This window comes from Geotrypetes seraphini, chromosome 1 (assembly GCF_902459505.1).
Source record: "Geotrypetes seraphini chromosome 1, aGeoSer1.1, whole genome shotgun sequence".
Classification (NCBI taxonomy): Eukaryota; Metazoa; Chordata; class Amphibia; order Gymnophiona; family Dermophiidae; genus Geotrypetes; species Geotrypetes seraphini.
In genome coordinates this window covers 164,209,535-164,234,421 of record NC_047084.1, presented here as the reverse complement: position 1 = coordinate 164,234,421, position 24,887 = coordinate 164,209,535, and the positions used below count along the sequence as shown (strand labels likewise).

Here is a 24,887-nt window from a genome sequence, read left to right as displayed (position 1 = left end):
TTACAGAAACCAAATAACATTAATACAAATTATAAACTTTACGAAACCATAGCAGCTAAGTTAAGTAAAGTACCAGTACTTTGTACAGATATCAAAGTGTAATATTTTATATCTAACCCAAGACTGTAGATTCACATTTTCTATTCATGCATTTCTGCAGAATCTGGGTCTATATTTAAGCAGATTTTTCTACATACTTTCAGAACATGGCTCCTGAATCTGTCATCATTTTAAGTATGGAATATTTAAGAATAGGTGATTGCGATTCTTACCAGTAAAAAAACCCAGGGCTACTTTTGCACAGTTAAGGAAAGGAAAAACTCCTCCACCTGATTATTAGCAATTAAATCTGGTTAGGGTTTTATCACCAAATGTTCTTGACTCCACTGTTTACATTCAGCCCTGTTCCGAGTGCAACTCGGGGAACTGAGCAGACATTAAAACAAACTCATGGAACAAGTCCAAGACCTGCCTGACCAGCCTTGAGATCAGTTGGGGAAAAAAAAGAAATTGAGAAACATAGTTCAAGGGGTGTGAAGACGCATACAAAAAAAAGTTCTCACAAACGAAAGAACAGTGTTGAAAAAGCTTGTGATATCCATGTCCAAGTGTAGCAAACATTACAATAATAACCTGTCTCCTGGGAGACAATACATCACTGCTCATTTTTTTCAAATGCTGAGCATTAAAAAAAAATAATCATTTTTTGGATACTCTTCCCTACTATGACATAAGACAGGATTTCAATGAAAAAAATTACATTGCTTGCCATCAGTTATCTTTTATTTAATAATATGCAAGAACAACACTGGAAATTTGACGTTGGAACAGTCTCCAAAGTCATTGCAACACATGTAGTCTGCAGAATATGTGTCTAGAATTAGCACTTGACCAACAGAAAGGGAAGGTCCAACAGAATGTCATTTCTATTGGTTGCTAGCCTGTTAAGACATCAAAAGCAAGACCTATCTCCATCATTATTTGCAGATACCACGTGCGAAAGCGCGTGGGACAATCACGCAAGGACAAAGCCGCTAAGACAAATGTGCGCAGGATGTCAGCGCGCCAGATTAAAAGGTAACTTTAAAGCGCTCCGAGGGTGGGTGTGTGGGGGGAACCCCATGATTTTACTTAGAAATGTTGGTGCTGCCATTGGGGGGTTTGGGGGGTACCCCCCATTAGAGAGGAAAGTGTAATTTTTCCCAGTGTTTTAGTGAAAAATTACATTTTCCTCTGTCTCCCCACACTCTACCCCCCCCCAACAGCAGTGGCAACACTTCTAAGTAAAGTGGGGGGGGGGGGAATCCCCCCACATAACCCCTTGGAGTGCTTTAAAGTTACCTTTTAATCCGGCGCGCTGACTTCCTGCGCGCATTTGTCATAGCGTTTTTATCCGCGCACAATTGTCCAGCGCACTTTAGTCCCGTCACCTCAAAACCAGCTTACTAGCTTCTCAAGGTTATAACATAAACATCTGGGTTTGTTTGTTTTTTTTGGGGGGGGGGTTGTTTCAGCATCAGTGCTAACCAGATATTGCTGTAGTAATCTGTCACAAATATTCAGGAGGGTAAGTGCCGCTGGATATCCAGGTATGGCCCAGTCAGTTGAATTTAACTAGACAGGAACCTTCCTACCCAGCTAAATCCAATTCGAACACTGACCCCATTTTTCTCACTTTTAAGAACGGTTTTCTTTAGATAGCAGGACAGATCAGGCACACAGGTGGTGATGTCATCATAAGGCACTGGGATGGAACAGATCTCGCAGAGCTCAGAACCCATACACAAATCTAAGCATGCGCAATCCTTGCATGCAAAGGTCTCAGCTCCTCAGTACCACAGCTCAAGAATGAAAGCAGCTCTTGGGGAAATGGGAGGGATTGTGTGCTACAGACGAGAGAAAACAAAACAAAACACTTTTTCCTCAATAATTGGGACCGAGACCCACCAACCAAGCAGGTGACTCCCAAACCCAGGGCCACTCAACAAACTACCAGTGTTACAAAGACAACCCCAGTAAAGGACCCTCAAAATTTGGTGCGGGAAAAAAATAGGTGCTAAGTGTGATTTTATAAAGACTGCACGCATCCTTTTCAGAATCACATTTAGCATCGATTCCCACGCCTAACATTAGGCGCCAGCCTTACGCCTGCTGAAACCTGGTAATGCTTACATTCAAATTAAATGTGCTAAAGCAATATTCTATAACTAGTTTTTAGCCCGTTACATTAACGGGTGCTAGCATAGATGTGTAGACTTAGGCATTTCTTTCTTTCTTTCTGTATTTCTGTCTGTTTTTCTTTCTCCCTGTCCCCCTGTCTTTCTTTCTTTCTCCCTGCCTGCTGTCTGTCTTTCTTTCTGTCTCTCCCCCCTGTCCAGCAGCACCCCTTCCCTACTCCCCCCATCCAGCAGTAGCCCTTCTCCCTTCCTTTTACCTCCCCCCTGTCCAGTAGTATCCAAAAGAGGCGCGTAGCATAGTCCAGAGCAGTGTGAACACGCGAGTGGGCGGAACGGAGGTGGAGGTCGGGGAGGGGCAGGGAGAGGAGGCGCTGCTCACGGACACACTCTCAGCCGGAGCTCCTGCTCTCGCAGTGTAGCCGGGAGAGGAGGTGGCCAGTGTCTTGCGTGGAGCGGAGCAGGCAGCAGGGAACGGAGCCAGCAGCCGAGCCACGGTGAGTGAGCGCAGGACCGAAGCCCTACCTCGGATCCACATTGTCTTCTGGGTTCACTAATGCCACTCTGAGTCTGCCAGCTGCCTTCTGCCATGGAAGTTGGTGAAACCGCCGCAGGCAGAGTTCTACTCTACTGCGCATGCGGGGGCACGGCACCACGGATCACAGACCCACCAAGTTTGACGTGCGCATGTGTGCTAAGGGTATTATTATAGCGGATTCCTCATGCAACTCTTCAGAACGCCCCCGACATGCCCATGGCCCCATTTCCTTTTGAGTTACGTGCACAGAGATAGGCACCATGCCTTATAAAACGGCACACAGTCAGATGTACATGTAAATTTTAGTGTCAATTAGCAACAATAATTGGTTGTTAGTACCCAATCACTGATGTTAACTGGCCTGCTAATTAATTTGCATGCACATTTTGGGTGTGCAATTCTGGGCACCATATATAGACCCTGGGGGATGATATCCAGTGCAGTGGTATAGCCAGACCCAGTATTTTGGACGAGCCCACAGTTAACTTGGATGCGCCCTTCCACTCCTCCCACATGGATATATGATAAAACTAGGTTTTTTATACCTACCCTTCATCCTGCATTTCTCCTCCACAGCCTCCCAGCATCTGCCTTCTGATCTCTGAGCCCCACCCTCCCCGGAGTACCTTACAGGTGTCCTCCAGCGCCAGCAGAAATTCATTTTTCTTCCCAGGTTTCCCTCTGCTGCCCTCCACCCTCACTGATGTCACGTCTTGTTTCCTGTCTGGCGGGATGCGGCACAGGTAAGCCTGGGGGGCCAGCCTGGGGGTACCAGCAGCAAAATTGAATCACTGCTGGCACTAGGGATGCCTGTGAGGTATTCCCGGAAGGGATAATGTTCAGAGGGCAGATGCGGGGAGACTACGGAGTTGAGAGGAGAGGGCCGTATGGTGCCATCACTAGGTGGGCCTGAGCCAACACAGGCCTACCCGTAGCTACACCACTGGTTCAGAGAGGCTAATTTCACAAAAAGCTATGGCAGTACCAATGGCTCTAATTTGCTAATTTTTTTCTGGTTGGATGTACTTAATACAGATTTCTCTGTGAGCAATTTGTTGTATATTGAATTTTGTTTTGGTTTTCTGTCATTCTGTGCATTGTATTTTGAAAACTTTAATAAAAACTTTTTAAAAAAAAAATGGACCTCCCCCCTCCCTCCGAAGTGGATACAGGACAGGTTACTAATCAAGTTGCTAAAGCAATATCCTCCCCATTCTTTAACAGGTTGCCTAAAATTAAGCCCCAATTGTGCACATAAGTTTTAGAATACTTGTACTTATGTGCAAAATTATTACAATTAATCACTTAGAAAGGTCCAAATAAATATCGTGCAATGAAATCTAACAATTGACATGTAAAATCCCAGCACCTTGAATCACTTCAGTTAGGCACTGAAGTGCCGTGTTTCTTTGAACACAACTTTTTAACTGCTACTCTTAGAAAGCAGTTATTTTCTTTAAACTGAAAAATGTTTAGGACCATCAGAAGTTAAGCAAGTTAACTGCTCATGGCTCACCATGAATTGTCCAGTTGTGTTTGATTTTTTCTTCATGTTGCTTCTAAAAGATAGGAATCAAAAATCTTCCGCTCATTATAAAATTAAAGCATTATAAGAACATTCTGGGGCGGGTGATTGGCAGGGCATGAGTTTGTGCACAGGTGGACCATGGCCCCGCGACCATCCCACACCCCCCCTTTCTGCCTGGAGGGTGGGGTGCTCTGCCCAGAGAGGGTGCTCTGCTTCGGGATGGATGGGCCTAAATGTAGACTTACCCAGATGCCATTATAGATTTAGCACTTACTATATTGCATCTTGGTGCCTAATTTTCGACGATCATTACAGGATTGGTCCCTAATTCCTCACTGGCATGAAAAGGTATGATTACCTTTGGAAAGAACTTAGGATGAGTAAAAATAAATAACTATCTTGTTATGACAAAAGTCAGTACACGATTCATAGAGAGCAAAGCTTAAAGTTCATTTATAATTCTTGCAGAAGTAACTACAAGAAAGAACGCTTTCCAAGTAACATGTTTGAGTGACATGGACGCCAGTTTCAAAAGGGGGCGTCACAAAAAAGTAGGGACAACATTAAGGTCCCTTGGCACAGGTGTCTGTAATGGTGTTCTGACTTGAAGAAGCCCCTTCATGAAATGAGAAATGACTAGACATTGTACCTGAATGAAAATTCACGTTGGAAAAAGGCATGAGTTAAAAACTTGAAATAAAAAAAGTTGTGAGCCTATTAATAGGGGGAATGATAGGTTGAGTGAATTGATTCATGCAGACCAGTCAAAGAGATAGAACTAGTATTATAGTATGGTATTCAGAAAATGCTGACTGGGGTCATGGCCACTTGTGAAACACTGGATAGAAAATCTCTCTCACTTATAAGGCATAAGTCTTCCTGATAGAGGGTTTTCTTCCTGCAACTAAGACGTGTAGGGGAGTGATTTCTCTAAGCTGCAAGCAGGCACGCACCACCTTAGGTTTTTCAGTGCACAACTTTTCTCTTGTGGAGCACAGACCGCCGCCACGCCTTCCTTGCTGATCCGAATCTCACCCCATCCTTTCATTCTATGCCTTGCAAGAGGCCTGCTGTGCCCCACCCTTTGTAGTCGGAGAGAGCATGGCAGACTTCCTGCGTGGGCACAGAAAGCAATGTTACTTACCGTAACAGTTGTTATCCAGGGACAGCAGGCAGCTATTCTCACTAGTAGGGGGTGATGTCATCAGACAGAGCCCCGGTACGGACGTCTCACAAGCACGTGTTGCTTGTAGAAACTTAAAAGTTTCTAGATGCCCGCACCGCGCATGCGCCGGTGCCTTCCCGCCCGGAGGTCCGGGCGTGTCTCCTCAGTTCAGGTAGCTAGCCTGAGAAGCCAACCCAGGGGAGGTGGGTGGGACGTGAGAATAGCTGCCTGCTGTCCCTGGATAACAACTGTTACGGTAAGTAACATTGCTTTATCCCAGGACAAGCAGGCAGGTATTCTCACTAGTGGGTGACCTCCAAGCTAACCTCAGTGGGATGGAGGGGGAGTTGGCGACTTAAGAGAATAAATTTTTCAATACTGTTTGGCCAAACTGTCCATCCCGTCTGGAGAGAGTATCCAGACAATAATGTGAGGTGAATGTGTGAACCGAGGACCAGGTGGCAGCCTTACAAATTTCCTCGATTGGTGTTGATCTGAGGAATGCTACTGAGGCTGCCATTGCTCTGACCTTATGGGCTGTGACCTTACAAGGAAGTGATAATCCAGCCTGGGCATAGCAGAAAGAGATACAAGCCGCCATCCAATTAGAGATGGTGCGCTTTGATACGGGTCTTCCCAACTTATTAGGGTCGAAGGAGACAAAAAGTTGAGGAGTGGTTCTGTGTGGCTTGGTGCGATCCAGGTAGAAAGCCAGCGCACGTTTACAGTCTAGAGTGTGAAGGGCCGATTCTCCGTGGTGAGAATGGGGCTTAGGGAAGAATACTGGTAGTACAATGGATTGGTTGAGATGAAATTCTGAGACCACCTTAGGCAGGAATTTCGGGTGAGTGCGGAGGACCACCTTGTCATGATGGAATACTGTGAATGGTGGATCCGCCATCAGTGCCTGGAGTTCGCTGACTCTGCGAGCGGACGTAAGGGCTACCAGGAAAAGCACTTTCCAGGTGAGATACTTAAGAGGGGCCCTGTTGAGTGGTTCAAACGGGGGCTTCATGAGACGGGAAAGGACTACATTGAGGTCCCAAACTACTGGGGGTGGTTTGAGAGGAGGGTTAACATGGAAGAGTCCTTTCATAAATCTGGCGACCACCGGATGGGCCGAGAGGGGTTTCCCTTGTAGGGGCTGGTGGAACGCCGCAATAGCGCTCAGGTGGACTCGTATGGATGTAGACTTGAGCCCGGATTGAGATAGGTGTAGGAGATAGTCCAGCACGGAGGATAAGGAAGCTCGCTGAGGTTCCTTTGATTTAGAAACACACCATGAGGAGAATCTAGTCCATTTCTGGGAGTAGCATTGTCGAGTGGCGGGCTTCCTGGAAGCTTCCAAGACCTCCCTCACTTCTTGAGAGAAGTGGTGAGGGGTTACGTTGAGAGGAACCAAGCTGTCAGGTGGAGAGACTGCAGGTTGGGATGAAGCAGTGATCCTTGATGTTGAGTAAGTAGTGAAGGAAACACTGGAAGTGGTACTTGTTCCCTGCTGCTGAGTTGAAGTAGGAGGGAGAACCAAGGTTGTCTGGGCCACCGAGGAGCTATTAGGATCATGGTGGCCTGTTCGAGTTTCAGCTTGACCAGAGTCTTCTGGATCAGCGGGAATGGTGGGAACGCATATAGAAATCGTTTCCCCCAGTTCAGCAGAAAAGCATCTGCCTCGAGGCGATGAGGGGTGTAGATCCTGGAGCAAAACTGAGGCAGTTTGGAGTTGTGGGGAGCCGCGAAGAGGTCTATCTGAGGCGTCCCCCACTGTGTGAAGATTTGGTGAAGGGGGCTGGAATGGAGAGTCCATTCGTGCGGTTGTAGTAGACGACTCAGTTTGTCTGCTAAGACGTTGTTCTCCCCCTGAATGTAGACTGCTCTGAGGAAGGCGTTGTGGCGCACCGCCCAGTCCCAGACTCGTAGAGCTTCCTGGCAAAGGAGGGCCGAGCCCGTGCCTCCTTGCTTGTTGATATAATACATGGCGGCCTGATTGTCTGTGCGAATGAGGATTACCATGTCGTGAAGTAGGTGTTGGAAAGCTTGGAGCGCATTGAAGATGGCTCTGAGTTCCAGTAGATTGATTTGGTGTAGTCTTTCCGCACTGGTCCAGAATCCTTGGGTGCGGAGACCATCCAGGTGGGCCCCCCATGCATAATTCGATGAATCGGTTGTGAGAACTTTCTGATGGGGGGGAGAGTGCATCAGCAAACCTCTGGATAGATTCGAAGAGGTCATCCACCAAAGTAGAGACTACCGAAGAGCAGGTGTGACTAAGATGTGTTTGGATAGTGGATCGGACGTCTGATTCCACTGTGATGCCAGGGTCCACTGGGGGATCCTGAGATGGAGTCTGGCAAAGGATGTCACATGTACTGTGGAGGCCATATGGCCCAGGAGCACCATCAGTTGTCTCGCCGGTAGGGTTTGGCGAGTAGACACCGACTGGCAGAGATGAAGAAGAGACTCCATGCGTTGCAGAGGCAGGAATGCTCGGAGTCGGGTGGTGTCCAGGACCGCTCCGATGAAGGGGAGGGACTGGGTGGGTTGTAGATGAGACTTGGAAAAGTTGATCTCGAAGCCCAAATTCTGGAGGAAGTAGGTTGTAGCCAAGGCCGCCGAAGTGACCTCTGGGGCTGACGGGGCCTTGATGAGCCAGTCGTCGAGGTATGGGAACACCTGTAGACCCCTGTCCCGGAGTGCCGCGGCCACTACCACCAGGCACTTTGTGAAGACTCTGGGGGACGAAGATAGGCCGAATGGTAGCACTCGATACTGTAGGTGCAGATTTCCCACCCGAAATCTGAGGAACTTTCGGGAGGCCGGGTGAATGGGGATGTGAGTGTAGGCCTCCTTGAGATCCAGGGAGCATAACCAGTCGTTCTGCTCGAGGAGGGGGTATAGAGAAGCCAAAGTCAACATGCGAAACTTCTCTTTGACCAGAAACTTGTTGAGGGCCCGAAGGTCTAAAATGGGTCGCAGGTCGCCCGTTTTCTTCGGGACGAGGAAGTACCGGGAGTAAAACCCTCGGTTCAATTGGTCTGACGGGACCGGCTCGACAGCCCGAAGCTGAAGTAAGGTTTGGACTTCCTGAAGAAGAAGGGCGGTCTGCGTCGAGCTTGAAGGATACTCTCTTGGAGGATGGTCCGGGGGGACCCGATGGAATTGAAGAGAGTATCCTTCTCTTATGATGGTAAGGACCCATAGGTCCGTGGTTATGGCCTCCCATCGATGGTAAAAAAGATGGAGGCGGCCCCCTATGGGAGAGGCTGAGTGCAGAACGGTGTCGGTTATGCTCCCGGGAGGGGCGTCAAAAGGGCTGGGGAGCCTTAGGTGCAGCCGGTGGCTGAGGTTTTTGCTGAGACTTCTGGGGAGGTTGTCTCTTCGCAGGTTGTCTCGCAGCAGGCGTTTGTCTGGGCATGTAACGCCGCTGGTAAATCAGGGGTGGCCTGGAAGGTCGAGACTGTTGAGGTTTGGGTTTGGGCCGCAGGATGGATTGAAAAGATTTTTCATGATCCGACAGCTTCTTGGTAACAGTTTCGATAGACTCATCGAACAGGTCAGCTCCCGCACATGGTACGTTGGCGAGTCTGTCCTGGAGGTTGGGATCCATATCGATTGTACGGAGCCATGCCAGGCGACGCATGGCTACCGCGCTTGCGGCAGCACGTGCCGAGAGTTCGAATGCATCGAAGGAGGATTGCATCAGCTGGAGGCGTAATTGGGAGAGGGAGGCTACCACTTCCTCGAACTCGAATCGAGCTTGGGTGTCTATGAACGGAGTGAACTTGCGGAGCACCGGCAAGAAGAACTCCAGATAGGAAGAGAAAAAGAAATTGTAGTTCAGCACCCGTGACGCCATCATGGAGTTTTGATAGAATTTTCTACCAAATTTGTCCATCGTTCTCCCCTCTCGGCCCGGCGGTACAGAGGCGTAGACCTGGGAGGGATGAGAGCGTTTAAGAGAGGACTCGACCAGTAGGGATTGGTGGGAGAGTTGAGGGCCCTCAAACCCTTTATGGTGCACGATGCGGTATCGAGCATCGAGTTTGCTGGGAATCGCCGGTATGGAGTACGGTGTTTCGAAACACTGCATGAAGGTCTGATCCAGCAATTTATGCAGGGGGAGCCGAAGCGACTCCGTTGGAGGGTTAGGTAAATGCATGGTGTCCAGATACTCTTTGGAGTATCGGGAGCCCGTGTCAAGGGTCACATCCAGATCATCCGCCATTTGTCGGAGGAATGATGAGAAAGACAATTGATCCGCCAGCGTCGGTCTGTGGGACGGGCTGGAGGAGGAGGAGGCCTCCGGGTCCATGGACATCGGGGAGTGGCAAGGAGAATCGGGTACGGGTGTCTCCTCGTACTCCGGTCCCTCCGGAGGGGACACCTCTGATGAGGAGTATCCCATACGTTGCAGTTTTTTCTGCGGTGACACCTCCGAATGGCGTGAAGAGTGCCAGGATGAGTGTCTTGATCGGTGCCCGTCTCGGTGGCGGGACGGGGATCGGGATCGTCTGTGCATCGCATGGTCTCCCGAGGCCCCCAAGTGGTGGATAGGGCTGGAAGCGGTGGATCGCAACTGGGGTTGCGATGCGGATTCTTGCGATGCTACCCAAGTCTGGTAAGGAGTACGGAAGAACTCTTCCTGACTATGCCCAGGGCTTTGAGTATCGATCGGAGGTCTGGTCCCATGTTGGCGCGGAGGCGTAATGGGCTCTAATGGCGGCATATCGGTAAGCGAGGCTTGCCGCATGGGCATCGCCGCCCTCCCCCGTTCGTCCTCGTCGGTTTTCGAGGTCGAACGGCGTGGAGGAGGGGGAGGGGGCGGACCGCCCCTTTGGACCGGTACCAGGAGGTCACCCTGTATGGCAGCGATGAGCCCGGGTCCGATGGTCTGCATGAGCTCAACGAATTGAGCTTCCAGCATGGACCGTAGCGAAGCCGATAAGGAGGGATCCGCACCGAAAGGGGGTCCTCCTGCACGGTCATCGCGCTCCTTCGAGGTCGAGTGCTTCTGTTTAGTAGCTTTCGGCACTTTGATGACCACTGGTGGCACTGTGGAAGGAAGAGGTACCTGAACCGAGGAGACCGGGGCAGGCACCGACGTCGAGCTCGTGGATGGTGTCGGGATGAACGATGCCGGTTTCACCACACTCGATGCAGGAGGGGTCGATACCGGTTTCGCCCGAACCGGGGAGGTATCAGATGAAGTGGAGGCTGAGGGATCCTTAGCTGCGTCCATCTTGAACATCGATTCCCACAATAGGCAACGCCGCTTGAATGAGCGTGCCGTAAGGGTAGAGCAAGGCCTGCACGATTTCGGGATGTGGTCAGGGCCCAAACACTGCAAACAGCGCCGGTGAGGGTCCGTGAGTGAAATCGCGCGTTGGCACTTGCTGCACTTTTTAAACCCGGTGATTGGCCGGGACATAGGCCGGAAAATCTCCGCCGCGAGGTCGAAGCCAGTGAGCCTGAGCCACGTGGCCGGCCCGTTCGACCCGCCGGAGGAAATAATCTTCTTTTTTTTTTTTTTTTTTACTGAAAAAGAAAAGTACTGTTAACTGTAATTAAAAGAAAGCGAAAACGCGGACAAGGAAGGCAAATTTAACTGAATTCAGCTAGCGCATGATGAAGTTGAACTTCTCAGCTCCGCGGAAAGAAAAGAACTGAGGAGACACGCCCGGACCTCCGGGCGGGAAGGCACCGGCGCATGCGCGGTGCGGGCATCTAGAAACTTTTAAGTTTCTACAAGCAACACGTGCTTGTGAGACGTCCGTACCGGGGCTCTGTCTGATGACATCACCCCCTACTAGTGAGAATACCTGCCTGCTTGTCCTGGGATAATAAAAGTCCCACACTGCTGCATATGAGCTCGGGTCAGGCGCCACACATCAAAAGATCCAGTGGTTATTCAAATTTGGACCTCTAGATTATGCCCGATTCTACATATGGCGCCTAAAACGTAGGCATCGACGACTGCGGCACTTAGCACAGTTCTATAAAAGTTAGGAACACTTTACAGAATTATTAAGCGGCACTAGGCAACCTAACTTTAGGTGTACCTTATTTATGTCAGGGCTTTCTTGGCCTAAATACCTTCACCTACAGTAAGTTAGTTGCCTACTGGTTCTTAAGTCCAAAACAGGTGCCTACATACAAAACACATCTATAATCCACTCCCAACTAGGCCTACTTTTTAGTAGGTGCCTTGAACTAGGGGCTAGATTCACTAAAGTCAGCAATCGTCGCTAAACCTGTTTTCACAGGTTTAGAGACGACCGCTGCTAACCGACCCGATTCACTAAACGGCCCACCGTGTGTTTTTCCCCTCGATCGCCCATTTTCCGATCCCCCCATGCAAATTAGTAAAACCCCATGCAAAATAGCCAAGCGATTGATTTGCTTACAACACTTGGCTATTTAGCATTGAGTTTTACTGATCCTAAAACCCGATTGCTGTAGACCTGTTGGTAACTTCCCCCCCCCCAACAAAGCACCCCATCCCTCCCTCTCCAAACCAAAAAAAAAATGGTAGGAGGGATGCCCCCCCCAACTAAAATATGACAGGAGGGATTCCCACTCCCTCCTGCCACCAGATGCTTCCACCCCCCCACCCCCACTGCTGAACTTAAATATGACAGGAGAGATGCCCACTCCCTGCCAGCAGAGGACACCCTCCATCGCCCCCATCCTCCTTCATCAGCCCCTTCCTCCCTGATACCTTTAAGTCGGGAGCAGGAGAGGTGCTCAGTCAGTCCCTCTTGCTCCTTCGCTGGTTGCCATCTGCAATGCAGGCCTTAGGCCACTTCCTGGTGCATCATCTGATACATGTCCTAAGGCCCTGAATGGCTCAGATGCCTCAAGCCCCTCCCCTTGGGTGGGGTCTTAGGCATCTGAGCCGATCAGGGACTCCCTTAGGCTTCCTCTGTATCCCAGATACAAAGGGGAGGAGCCTTCTAAGGCCCACCCAAAGGGAGGGGCTTGAGGCATCTGAGCCAACCAGGGCCTTAGGCCTCTCCCCATGCATCAGATGATGCACCAGGAAGGGGTCTAAGGCCCGCATTGCAGAAGGCGGACGAGCAAGCGGGACTGACTGAACACCCCTCCTGCTCCAGACTTAAAGATACCAAGGAGGAGGGGGGGGGCTGATGAAGGAGGAGGGGGCCAATGGAGGGTGGCTTCCGCTGGCAGGAGGGAGTGGGCATCCCTCCTTCCATATTTCAGTTCTGCGGGGGTGGGGGTGGGGGGAGAGATGCGTCTGGTGGCAGAAGGGGGATGGGCATCCCTCCTGCCATATTTCAGTTTGGCGGGGTGGGGCACACCTGGTGGCAAAAGGGAGTGGGCATCCCTCCTGCCATATCTTTTTTTGGTTGGAGGGGGCAGTGGCTCAGGGGTGCCAGCACAGGGGGAGCATGGCACTGTACGGGGGGGGGGGGCACACATCCTAACAGCAGTGACAGGAGGCTGTTTTCCCTGTCACTGCCTTTAGGGCTGTGCGCATGTTTCAATCGCTTACTGAGCGATTGAATCAGTCGCATTTGCGTACAAATCATTTGCACACAAACTTGATAGTGAATCAATTGCTGTTGGAGATTCATCCAGAGAATCGGCCAACAGCGATTGAGTCGCTATCTTTAGTGAATCTAGCCCTAGGTGTCTACCTCAAACTAGGTTAGGCATCTAATATCCAATTAGGTCCAATTAAAGTCAATTATGTATTAAGTGCCAATTTATCAGCACTGATTTAGCCTATTAATCAATTAAGTTAAGCGCCTACATCGGTTTGGCAGATTTTATAGATTCAAGACCTTAGTGAACAAGACAGATTTCTAGATCCATTTTTACTTGAACCGCAAGGTAATGGCGGAATAGAAATCCCTAATGTAATGTAATGTAATAAGTTACAGTTCTGGTTATCTAGGTGTGCCTCTATAAAACAGAGTGAATGTGTGCAGATACAAATGTGCGAAAAAGGGAAGAACAACAGGGAAAAAAATGCTAAGGAGGCGGCAGAGTTTCTTAAAGAAGATAAGAAAGGCATTTGCAAAGGAAATAGAGCAGCAATGTCTAGTCAGAAGCTGAGCAATCAATTTGACACAAACGTACCAGGTGTCAAATCATAGCCAATGCATTACACCTAACAGTATAACCTATGTAGATTTCAGTCTCATGACCTTACCGTTATTCATACATCCTCCCTGAGTCATCCACACCTGAGAATAGTTTGCTGAATTGTAAGCAGTCTTTCAAGTGTTTCTAGAATTATCTCATAAATCAGAAATAATTACACAGAGCCCAAAATGCTGAAAATAGCTTTCTGGAAGGCAATACAGTACTCTCCTGAAATTTGCGGGGGGTTACGTTCGTGGAGTGACCGCGAATGTTGAAAAACCGCAAATATCGGAAGAGGACTGTAATCAGCACTCCTCCTCCTCTCTTGCTTCGTCCCCAATTTAAAAAACAAGAAAGTTGCCTTCTACCTCTAGTCTCATGTGCATCATCAAGCCACAGAAGACACAATTTGGTCTTGAGCATGGTGCTGAGTGCTGACCCTCAAGGTTTCCCCGTGACCAGCCCCAGCAAAGTTGCCCTGGTTGCCTTAGTCGGTGGCGTCTTCCAGAGATTAGTGGTGGTGATTTTTCTGCTCTACGTGTTGTGGGAGGAGGCACGGGAGGCGCGCGGCCAGGGAAGACCGCAGGTTGGGGGAAGAGAAGGCGGGCTGAGCGTAAAGAGCTTTTCCATTGGTTAGTCATTCGCAGTATTTTCTGACCGGAAGAGACGGTGAGAAAATACCGCAAATGACCGAGTCCATGAATTGCAAACCACGAATTTGTGGGGGTATACTGTACACGCTCTTCCTAACATTCTCTCTACTTTCTATATTAATTACTGTATATACTCGAATATAAACCGATCAGAATATAAATCGAGGTAACCTTTTTTATCCTAAAAAGGGGGAAAAGGTTAACTGAAAACTTTTGTATTGTGGAATGAACATTATAACATGGATAGTAAGGAGAGTCAGAATGCTAGGGGTAAGAGCTGTTTATTGAGGTCTTTTATATAGTTAATGAGTGGATTTGATAATCAGATGCTACAATTAGATGATTATTATATTTGGGGTGGGTCCTATGGATGGTATAATTAGTATAATAATCATTGTTTCACAATGAGATGTTTTTAAGTTTGTAACTTGTTATAATGAGCTGGTTTTAGAATTGTAAACCGCTATAGCAATTCAGTTTTTAGAGGTATATTTAGTATTAAAGTCTAATCAAACAGCAGTCTCGGTGGCCAATTTTATTATGGAGGAAGAATGGGAAGGAGCGAGTCTCACTCGCTCCTGTCCCAACACGCTACTAGACCACCAAGAAATCACAACAGGCTTTGGGGGGAGGGAGTGTCAATCTCGCTTGGCAGGGAGGGAAGGAGCGTTTGCTGATGTTCCGGTGGGGCACAGGTGGGGTTGCAGGCATGGGCGTTTCTGAAGGAGGGAGAACTAGCTGACATTCCAGTGGGGGTTGGGGCTCAGGTAGGGATGCGGGTGTTACTCTTGCTTGGGAAGGAAGGAGTGAGCACTTGCTGACGTTCCGGTGGGGGATGGGGCATGGGTGGAGTGTGTGGGCATGCCCTGATTGTGGAAGCAAAAGTCTGCCGGTTCGGGGCAGGCTTGCAGCAGAGGGGTAAGACCACTGGGAGGTATATTCCTTACTTTCACAAATGGAATTTCTATACATATGGTGGTGGTGGGGTGGTGGAGGAGTAGGAGGAAAATGCTCTAGTTACAGATTCTCTCTACTCTTCAACCTGTCCCCTTACCCTAACCCTAACACTATCTTACCTCTTTTTATCTCTTGAGTTCTCCTTGTATTCCCTACTTCCTTTATGCTTGACTCCAACCTTACCATGGCCCTTTGTTATTTATACTCCTATGTTACTTGTAACTGTATACTTACAAAGTATGTACGATTTTCAGTTAACTCCTGTTGACCACATCTAACTTTACGGTGTATTGCAGTATACAAATAACATTTTAATGTTTAGGATGGTTCCTCTCGCCACTTTTTCCTACCTCATGCCAGTCCACTCCCTCCCCAAATCCATCCAACTGACCAGTTGTTCCACTGCCTTCCCAATGCTGACCCTTATGTGGGCAAATGGAACTGTCAAAGTCATGTGCTCCACCTGCTGGCCATGTGGACACTGACAGCAGCAACTCCTGTCACTGCTGGAGTCTCCCAGTGGGGTGTGTATTTTACAGCTCTTCAACAGACAAACATCTCTTTCAATAGGCTAAGCATATTACATTTCTGGATACACCTTTCCACAACGCATTATTCTTGCAACAGCATTCTCTGCTTCAGTCACTGACCTGGAATTTCAGTTATGGAGACCTGAGAGAAATCGCATGTAACATCAGGTAAGCAATAGTGTTTCGGGTCACCGATTTCATACACCAATTGTTCAGCTGTGGTACCAAAGCTGATTAGGCCGCCTGTGCCAGGTGACTTGCATAAGATAAAGTGCCCATCAGGAGAACATTCGACTATTGGAAACCCTATGTTATGCCTAGAAGTAAAATAAAGAATTTCATGAATGTACGGTTAAAAAAAAGTCAAAAGAGATACATTGTGACATTTGGATAAATGAATTAAAGCTGCAATTTCTAAGCTTTTTATTATGACAGAACCCTAAAATATTTTTTATACTCTGAGGGGAATGGGATGGGACTTTTCTGTAGTTACAATCAAATCAGTTTACGTGGTACACACATATTATTTTATAACTGAGGAAATGGAATAATTGAGAAACCCTCAATTTATGTAAACATTGTGCAGCCGCGAATACTTAGCATTTGCTCCTTCTTGCGATTTATCTGCTTCAGCTGCCCAACACTGCAAAAGACTGTTTTCCAGATAAGTGTGTGTGTGTGTGGGGGGGGGGGGTAGGGTGGAGGAGGAGCAGGGCATGATGGGAAAAGGTTGAATAGTACGTGCCTCCGAGGTTCAGGGTCTTTCCTGTCCCTCGGAGGCAGCTTTCCCTCCCACCCTCCCTTTTCGCACAGGAGACTTGCTTAAAACACAGGGTGTTTGGGGCTGTCGCAGTGGCGACGATCCCAAGCTACAAGGTTTGGCTCATCAGAAGATGAGCGGTTATGTGGTAGTGTGATCAGCTGAGGGGTGACATCACGGGTCATGTGAACCGGCATGGGGGGCATGGAGGTACATGCCTTACCCCTGCAGGCTCATCCGGGGATGAGCCATTAGGGGGAAGTGAGCTCAGGGGCGCTAATGGGCTTTTAGGCATGTATCACGGAAAAGAGACATTGTTTTTGAGAATTATGCACTTGGTGAATTAATATTAGTTTTTCTGACCGAGGATGTGTCTTCTTCTTTCAACTTGTTGTTGGTTTAGTTTTTTAAAAAATTATTTATTGATTTTCAAACATTCATCGTGCAAACCAATTATACATACATATAATAATAACTTTATAATAATAACTTTATTTTTGTATACCGCCATACCCAGAAGAGTTCTAGGCGGTTCACATTGGTTAGAACAAATTACAAGTGGTTACATGCCAAATTGATCATAGAGTTGCGAACAGCAAGGAGAAAGAAGTTACGAGTGGGTACATACCAAAATTGATCATAGAGTTGCGAACAGCAAGGAGAAAGTAGTTACAAGTGGTTACATTCCAAATTGATCATAGATTTGCGAACAGCAAGGAGGAAGAAGGGGGGAGAGGAGGGAGACGGGGGGGAGAAGTTTCGGTAGGAGGGAGGAGGATTGAAGAAGGGGCATTAAGGGTCACTGGTCTCGGAATAGGTGGGTTTTAAGTGCTTTTCTGAAGTCGAGGTAGTTGTGGGCTTTGAGGACCATTTGGGCCAGCCAAGGGTTTAGTTAATCGCTGGAATAATCTTCCACAACAGGTAATTGAGGCCAGCAGCGTGCCAGATTTTAAGAAAAGATGGGATTGACATGTGGGATCTCTTCATGGAGATAGTTAGTTTCAAGTTTATTAGGATTTTATATACCGCCTATCAAGGTTATCTAAGCGGTTTTACAATCAGGTACTCAAGCATTTTCCTTCTCTGTCCCGGTGGGCTCACAATCTAACTAACGTATCTGGGGCTATGGAGGACTGAGTGACTTGCCCAGGGTCACAAGGAGCAGCGCGGGGTTTGAACCCACAACCCCAGGGTGCTGAGGCTGTAGATCCAACCACTGCGCCACCCACTCCATTAGTGGGCCATTAGTGTGGGCAGACTAGATGGGCCTTGGCCCTTTTCTGCCATCATGTTCTATGTTTCTATGATTTAAGGACAGTTTAGTGACGTAATCTGCCATGTGTAACATATGAAGCAATGCCTTTATCTTGTTTTTAGGAAGAAACATCACCAGCGAAAATTTGGCAATAGAATTAAATTAAAAATTTAAGTGACACATGGTATAGTTCTATTCCTCCTATTAATGGATTTGTTTATCTTCATATTTAGGGATTTGGTTGATATCCAGTAAAGATGCCAAATTCTAAATTATATTGTAATCTTTCTAACTTTAGTGCTTTCTTTCTCTTTTGGTTGAAAGTAAAGCCGTACTGAAATTTTGGTGTGCATAACTGTGTTTATATGTCACTGTGTTTCTCATTTTTTATACACCCTAAAATAAAATATACAAGTTGTTTGACTTATGCATAGTTCCAAAGTTATTAAAACTGAAGCAGTGTGAAACTGATTACATAAGATCAATAAAGAAAGTACACTTCTCCCTCATCATTCGCGGGGGATATGGGCAGAGCCGGACCGCGAATGCTGAAAAACCGCGATTATCCGGCTCTGACCCACCCCCACCTCCCTGCCACCTTCCCGGCCTTACCTGGTGGTCTAGAGGGTTTTTGGGGCAGGAGCGATCTTCCTACGCTCCTGCCCCATGCAGATCGCCATCAAGAAATGGCTGTAGGGAGTTCTCGACGTAGTCTCGAGAGACTACGGGAACTCCCAGCAGCCATTTCCTCATGGCGATCTGCACGGGGCAGGAGCGTAGGAAGATCGCTCCTGCCCCGAAAACCCTCTAGACCACCAGATAAGGCCGGGAAGGCGGCAGGGAGGAAAAAAGACTGTTTTTTAAAATTTTCCCCCAACCCAGAAAAAAATCACGATTATATGAAATCGCGAGTGCAGGAACCGCGAATGGGGAGGGGGAAGTGTATAGGAGTTAAGACATTCTGAAATAATGAAAACTTTTAAAGAAACAGCAGTACATTTAAAAATTGGTTGCACTGTTACAGCAAGATGTTGCTTTTCTGAGATGTGTGTGATGTATACAGTTACAATGACAGAGAATCTTTAAAAGGAAATAAATACATAGGAGGTTTTGTCGAAATTATTGAAGTCAAAGGTTAAAGAGTTGCTGAGTAGAACGACAAGATCTATTTGTATTTGTAAAGAGAAAATATATTAATTGTTAGCTACCATTGTGCAAGCCTGGCCAGTGGGGTGGCTAGAGCTTCACCCACCACTCCATGAAGGGCCAGGTCACATATAGCTTGAGAACAATATGTTTTTAAGCAGGAAAAAGATGCAGGTTGATTAGAAAGAGTGTGTAAAGTTGTCTTCATAGGGTGTTTCTGTGAATTATAAAATGCACTTTCAGGATAGACAAGAATTATAAAGAATTTTATTTCTGATAACACACGGAGGAATTGAAACTTTATATCCTGTGAATTGCATAATTATGAAAAAAAAAGAAATAAACTGTGTCAGGTATAAAGCTTAGCAACAAGAAAAAGAAAAACATGAAAGCCTATTGAAAAAGTGGGGTTTATTTTTAAGGAATTGCACTGCTATAATGGTTAACAGGGGCACTAACAGAGGAAAAGGTAACCATAATGAAGCTTGCTAGAAGTGATGTAAGACTGAATGCACTGTGCCTGAAACAAATTTGAGACCCATATTCCATTCCTAGATGTATTTCGATACAGCGGCATTCAGAACCCTAGTCCAATCCCTCATACTGAGTCTACTTGACTACTGCAACATCGCCTATTTAGCAATTTCCCAAAAGAACATGCAGCGATTGATGCAAAATGCAGCAGTCAAACTGATCTTTGAGGAAGTTTGACCACGTGACACCCTACTACTGGATGCCAATGGAGGCGCGCGTAAAGTTTAAATTTGCCTGCTTCTGCTTCAAAGCACTACACGGACTTGCCCCTAAATATATAACTGACCTTTTCGTCTTCTCAGCCAACAGACACAAGAGAAGCTCACATTCCAACTTCGTTTCCCCCCCAGTGAGAGGTTGTAAACTGAAAAAACACCATGAACATCTTCTCTCGCACCAAGCAGCATCATGGGGTAAAGACCTAGAACAATTGCTTTCGCCCACTACTTATGAGGAATTTAGGAAACGTCTGAAAACACACCTGTTCCTAAAGTATCTAGACAACTGATCCTCTCTTATCTCTCCCCTCTAAAGCGATTAACTTGTCCTATTGATCACTCTCTCCTCAACAATGGATTTCCTGTCCTATTAACCCTCTTTCTTCCTCCCCTCTTAAAGTCAATCAATTTGTACCTTTGCTTAATCTTTGTAAACCGCATAGAACTTCACGGTATTGCGGTATATAAGCTGTTATTATTATTATTTCTACTGATTTACAGTTTTAAACAGAATCTTCATTTAACTTTTGCTGAAGTCCTTTTATTTATAGTGTATCAAGAGGGGTGTGGCACCTTCAATATAGACGACCAAGTTGCAGAGAAAGTGTCTTAGTGAGTCTTCACTGAAAGCCCATATCGGAATATTACTGTCAACATGAATCCACATAATTTATGACTCTCTCAGGACTCTTTCTTCATTGGCCACCAGAGGGGAACTGAATGACCGTTGCTGCCAGGATTACTGGACTACAATTGCAGAAGAAATTTTATGAGACGGAACTTTAAAACTTTACAGATTACTTTCTTACACCTAAGGACTTATTTTTTATTTTCAAGTTTTATCTTTTCCCCAACAATTAAGCAATGCTTTGCATATTATTGAAATTACTACTAAGCTTCTGAAATTATAAGACAATAATAGGCTAATTGAAAGTATTTATGCAGGTTATTGGATGCAATGCTAAGAAAATTGTATGTATTTTCATCTTGTCTGGAATTTTATCTGTTCTTATTTCCACTCACTTAAAGAGATTCTTTCCTGCCAGTGTAGTGAAGAGAATGAAGATGCCACTGTCTGATAAGAGATTGGACCATGGCTTCTACCACAGATTCTACCTCATACTTCTGAGAGGGCGATGTGGGATACCTTGAAGATATCCAGAGTGGTCAAATCTTTACTGGTCACAGTTGTCTTAGAATTCAGGACCAATGATTCTTGAAGTGAAGAGTTTTCTTAACTTGTTTCCCTAGGTGCAGTAAGCTTTTGTCAGGATGAAATCCTATAATATCTTTAAATGTGCATGAATATAAGAACAGTATTTTAAGATGCTTGAATAAGGAACTACCTTATTTGTAGTGATGAGACCCAAAAAATTGTAGGCTAATGTAATGTCCTTATTGTGAAGTTTATTGCCAACTATAGCCCCTTAATACTGATGTCCTTAATGAATGTCGTTTAAACAAGATGTCGTGATTTATGTCTTCATTACGAAGCCTTTCTTATCAGTCACAATTTCAAACCTTGATTGATCCTTCCATGAATAATTATGACTACAATTACTTAAGAAAGTAGAAACAATCTCTTTTTATATTGTCTCATGGATGAGGTCCAACTCTCATTTGACTAGCCAAGATTTACAATTGGCATTCTTATACCTGGTTTGATTCAATTCAAGACATTTCAGTTCACATCTGATGATGTCTCTCAGTTTAAGAGCACCAACAAGCTTGAGCTACTATGAAGAAAAGCTTCAGTTATCACACCAACTTATCAGAAAACCTCCATACAAATCTTTGTGAGTGAGGGATATCAACTTACTAGCTAGCGTATGTGTAACAGACAGAGTCTTGTTACAAGAGGGGAATGTTGAAGATTTCTGGAATTTACAGGTGTGACAGTTGTTACCGATGATATGAAAACTGAGATTGTGAATGAATCAAACTTAAGTGAATACATTAAAAAATTACAGTTATCTGCATATTGCATTGGAAACTCAGCCTTGAGGCCTTGTAATAAATAGATTTAGCTAGCTCACAGATTGGCATTCCATGTCTAAATTGCTGATTCTACATTTCAGCTAATGCTAGGAAGTTCAGAAGGTTGATTTGGTTGATTTTGTGACCCTTAAGAGACATAGATTTATGTACCATTGTTCATATACATCTATGGGATAAGGTTCTCAGAGGAACAGGAAATTTCGGTGTTTTACAGAGAATCTGTTTCTTATAGATTAGAAAATACAATACTACTTTGAGGAAGTAGGGCTTTGTAATTGACATGACTGATACTTGGAAAGGTCAAAGATCAAAACTGATTTAGGAAGAAAAGAAAAACACTGCCACCTGCTGGGTTTAAAAAACTTAACAGAATGGACTTTAATGTTAATATGACGTAAAGCATTTTTGGAAAGGAAGTCATGTGATCAACTGTGCCATTGTATTCTAAAGCATGATAATTATTACAAATGATGTCACTTAGGGTATAAATCTGTTTGCCTTGTTTTCTCTCTTTGAAGAGCACTGAAATTTTGAGGGCTTGCTCTTCCTAGACTTGTGGGAGCTCTGTCAATAAACCATTTATTTTTACATGGCTTTTCCTCGTCTGATATTTGAATTCACAGAACGGAGTCTCTAGCCCAATGATGTGGGAAAGAGAATCCATTTGACAATTCTTTTGGCCTCGATGATCAAGTCTCCAGCCACTTGGTCAGCGTGTGCGGATCGCCGGGCTTGATGGACTGAAGGTCTGATCTGGAGATGGCAGTTCTTATGTTCCTATTAACCCTAACTATCTGTGCCAGACCATGCTGCTGGGGCTACTGCGTATCTTAAGCACAGACAATAACACATCTTAGCTCATCGTTAAAACCTCCGGTCTGTTCCCAGGTCTTTTGTTACTTTTAATCACCGATACTTTAGATGTAATTCTGAGGCTGTCTGCACTAACATGCCCCAAGGTCAGATATAACTGATATGATCTCCTATAGGCCTTTGCTGACATTGGTAAAGCCAACAGAAAATGATGACCAAAGGAATGTACGGCTGGGCTTGCATTACCCCCCCAAAGGAAAAAGTCACAAACAGTAATGTCCGGTGATCTCGGGGGAAACTTGAGGAACACCTGGTCATTTTCTCGCGCTGTATTGTCTGAAGGTTGTAACTTCTGCACCAATTGCAGCTTATAAGGGTGAAAGTGCAAGCGATTGTCTAAGATCTTGCTAACCGTGCTTTTTGGGACTGTCATAAGAACATAATAATGCCGCTGCTGGGTCAGACCAGTGGTCCATCATGCCCAGCAGTCCGCTCACGTGGCAGCCCTTTTGGTCAAAGACCAGCGCCCTAACTGAGATTAGCCCTACCAGCATACGTCCTTGTTTATAAACATATTCAGTTTTGATTTTGTAACCATTTAAAAATCAAGGCGTTTTTGTGGGCACCCTGTATCTTTACAAATATTCCCCCTTTTTTATCAATCTGCGCCACTAACCAGCATAATCTAAATGCTGAGCCATCTATAGGAATAGAATGGGCAGCTCGGCATTTAGCCTGTGCTGCTCAGCAGCGCAGCCTGATAAAAAAAAAAAAAAAAAAAAAGGGGGGGAATAGTTAATTTACATATAAAAAGAAATAAAATTTTCAATGCACTTTCCTCATAAAGGAAAAGGAAATGGTTAACTTCTCTTAGCCAGAAAACTGGATAAGCCAGTTTCCAAAGGAGAAGGAGAGGAAGCAAATCAAACCAAATACAGGCTGTCGAGAAAATCAAAGATGGCGTCAGAAGTGGACGCTTGAGAGAAGACTCCGCTATTGAGCCGTGATGGTACCGCTGAGCTGCCTTCCCATACCTGAGGATATGGGGAAGAGAAAGGGCGCACCCCGAGTTGACCCTCCAATGGTGGCAACCCAGCAGTGGTCAGTGCAGACGACGATAGCAAAGATCTGCAGAACCTATCTCGAGGGAGAGCCCAGCTTCATCGGGCAAACCCGTGCATGCGGAAAGGGCGTCAATGAGCCCTGAGCAGCGGATGATACCACCCCAACCTGGAAGTACAGTGGTGGAAGGAGAGCTGAAGGCGTCGTTGCCCGGAGCGGAATCTTCGCCTCCCGGCTTTGGAGGGATCCCAGCTCAGGCCCCGATGATAGAGGGAGAGCAGGGAGAAGTTCAGCAAACACCCCGCACCAGGACAGAGGTGTGAGGTGCTTCGAGAGGGACCACCATACAATTTGGGGAGTTGGAGAAACCTGCAAAAGTTGACATGAAGGCACTATGGCAAGCTATATCCATTATGGATGCTAATCTCAAGTTAAGTTTTTCTACATTATCTACTGATTATGGGACTGTCTTTTCCAAAGTCGAGCAACAGGGTTTGAATATTGCTGAACTAAAAGAAAAAGTAGAGAAACAGGAAACAAAGCTCTTTGAAATGAAACAAACATTTTGGATTGTTAAAAGAAAGAACTTATATGGCTTGGAAAATGGAGAGCTTTGAAAATCAGCTAAGGAAGAATAATTTGAGACTCTTCAGTTTTCCTAAATCTCCTGTGATCTCTCCTACTGAGATGGTTAGAAAATATTTTAAAGAAATATTGTGTATTCCACCCGATAATTTACCTCCTTTAGTTAGAATTAATTACCGACAGTTAAAAAACACTGTGGGTGCTTCTACCCCTAATGAGATTCAAGGAGATAAAGGGGCGGATATGGATTTAACAACCTACTCAGAGAGCGCATTGGCGGTGGTAACTGAAAGGAGAACCCTTTTAGTTACATTAGCTTTGGAAAGTGACAGGGAATATATTTTGCGTTTGTATTTTTGGCATTTAAATGATCAGTTTTGGGGGCAAAAATTTGTATATTTCCTGATATGGCTCAAAAATCCCAGAGGCGGAGAAAGGAACTCTTAGCATTAAGGCCAAGAATCCTAGCCTTGGGTGGAACTTTTTTTGGAAATATTTCCAGCAAAATGTTTCATCACCTATCAAATTAAGGGCCTGTTTAACAAAGCCACGCTAGCAGCTGCAGCGTGGTAACGGCCCCGAACCCCTTAGGGCTTCGGGGCTCTTGCCGCTAGTATGGCTTTGTAAAACAGGCCCTAAGAATTTTCTAATTTTTGAACCCAAACAGCTGTTAGAGTTTATTGACTCAAGAGGAGGAGGAGCATCTGTAACAAATGATGTATAACTTGCCATACCGGCTTTAGGTAATGCAGAATATTGCTGCTTTCTTTATTGTTGTAAGATAATTTCATTTGAGTTTTTATTTCCTGTTGATTTTCTCAAATATTGTGGGCTAAATATCCTAATAATTTCTTTTCCTCTTTTT

The 24,887-nt window shown here is 45.9% G+C and overlaps 1 protein-coding gene across 1 annotated transcript in view; it reads right to left on the bottom strand.

Moving 5' to 3' along the window:
* LOC117359047 overlaps positions 1-24,887 on the bottom strand; it is a 226,417-nt gene that overhangs the window by 149,591 nt on the left and 51,939 nt on the right. Inside the window, exon 9 of the mRNA XM_033941168.1 lies at positions 15,772-15,968. Coding sequence (XP_033797059.1) covers positions 15,772-15,968 — 197 coding nt within the window. The remainder of the gene's footprint in view (positions 1-15,771; positions 15,969-24,887) is intronic.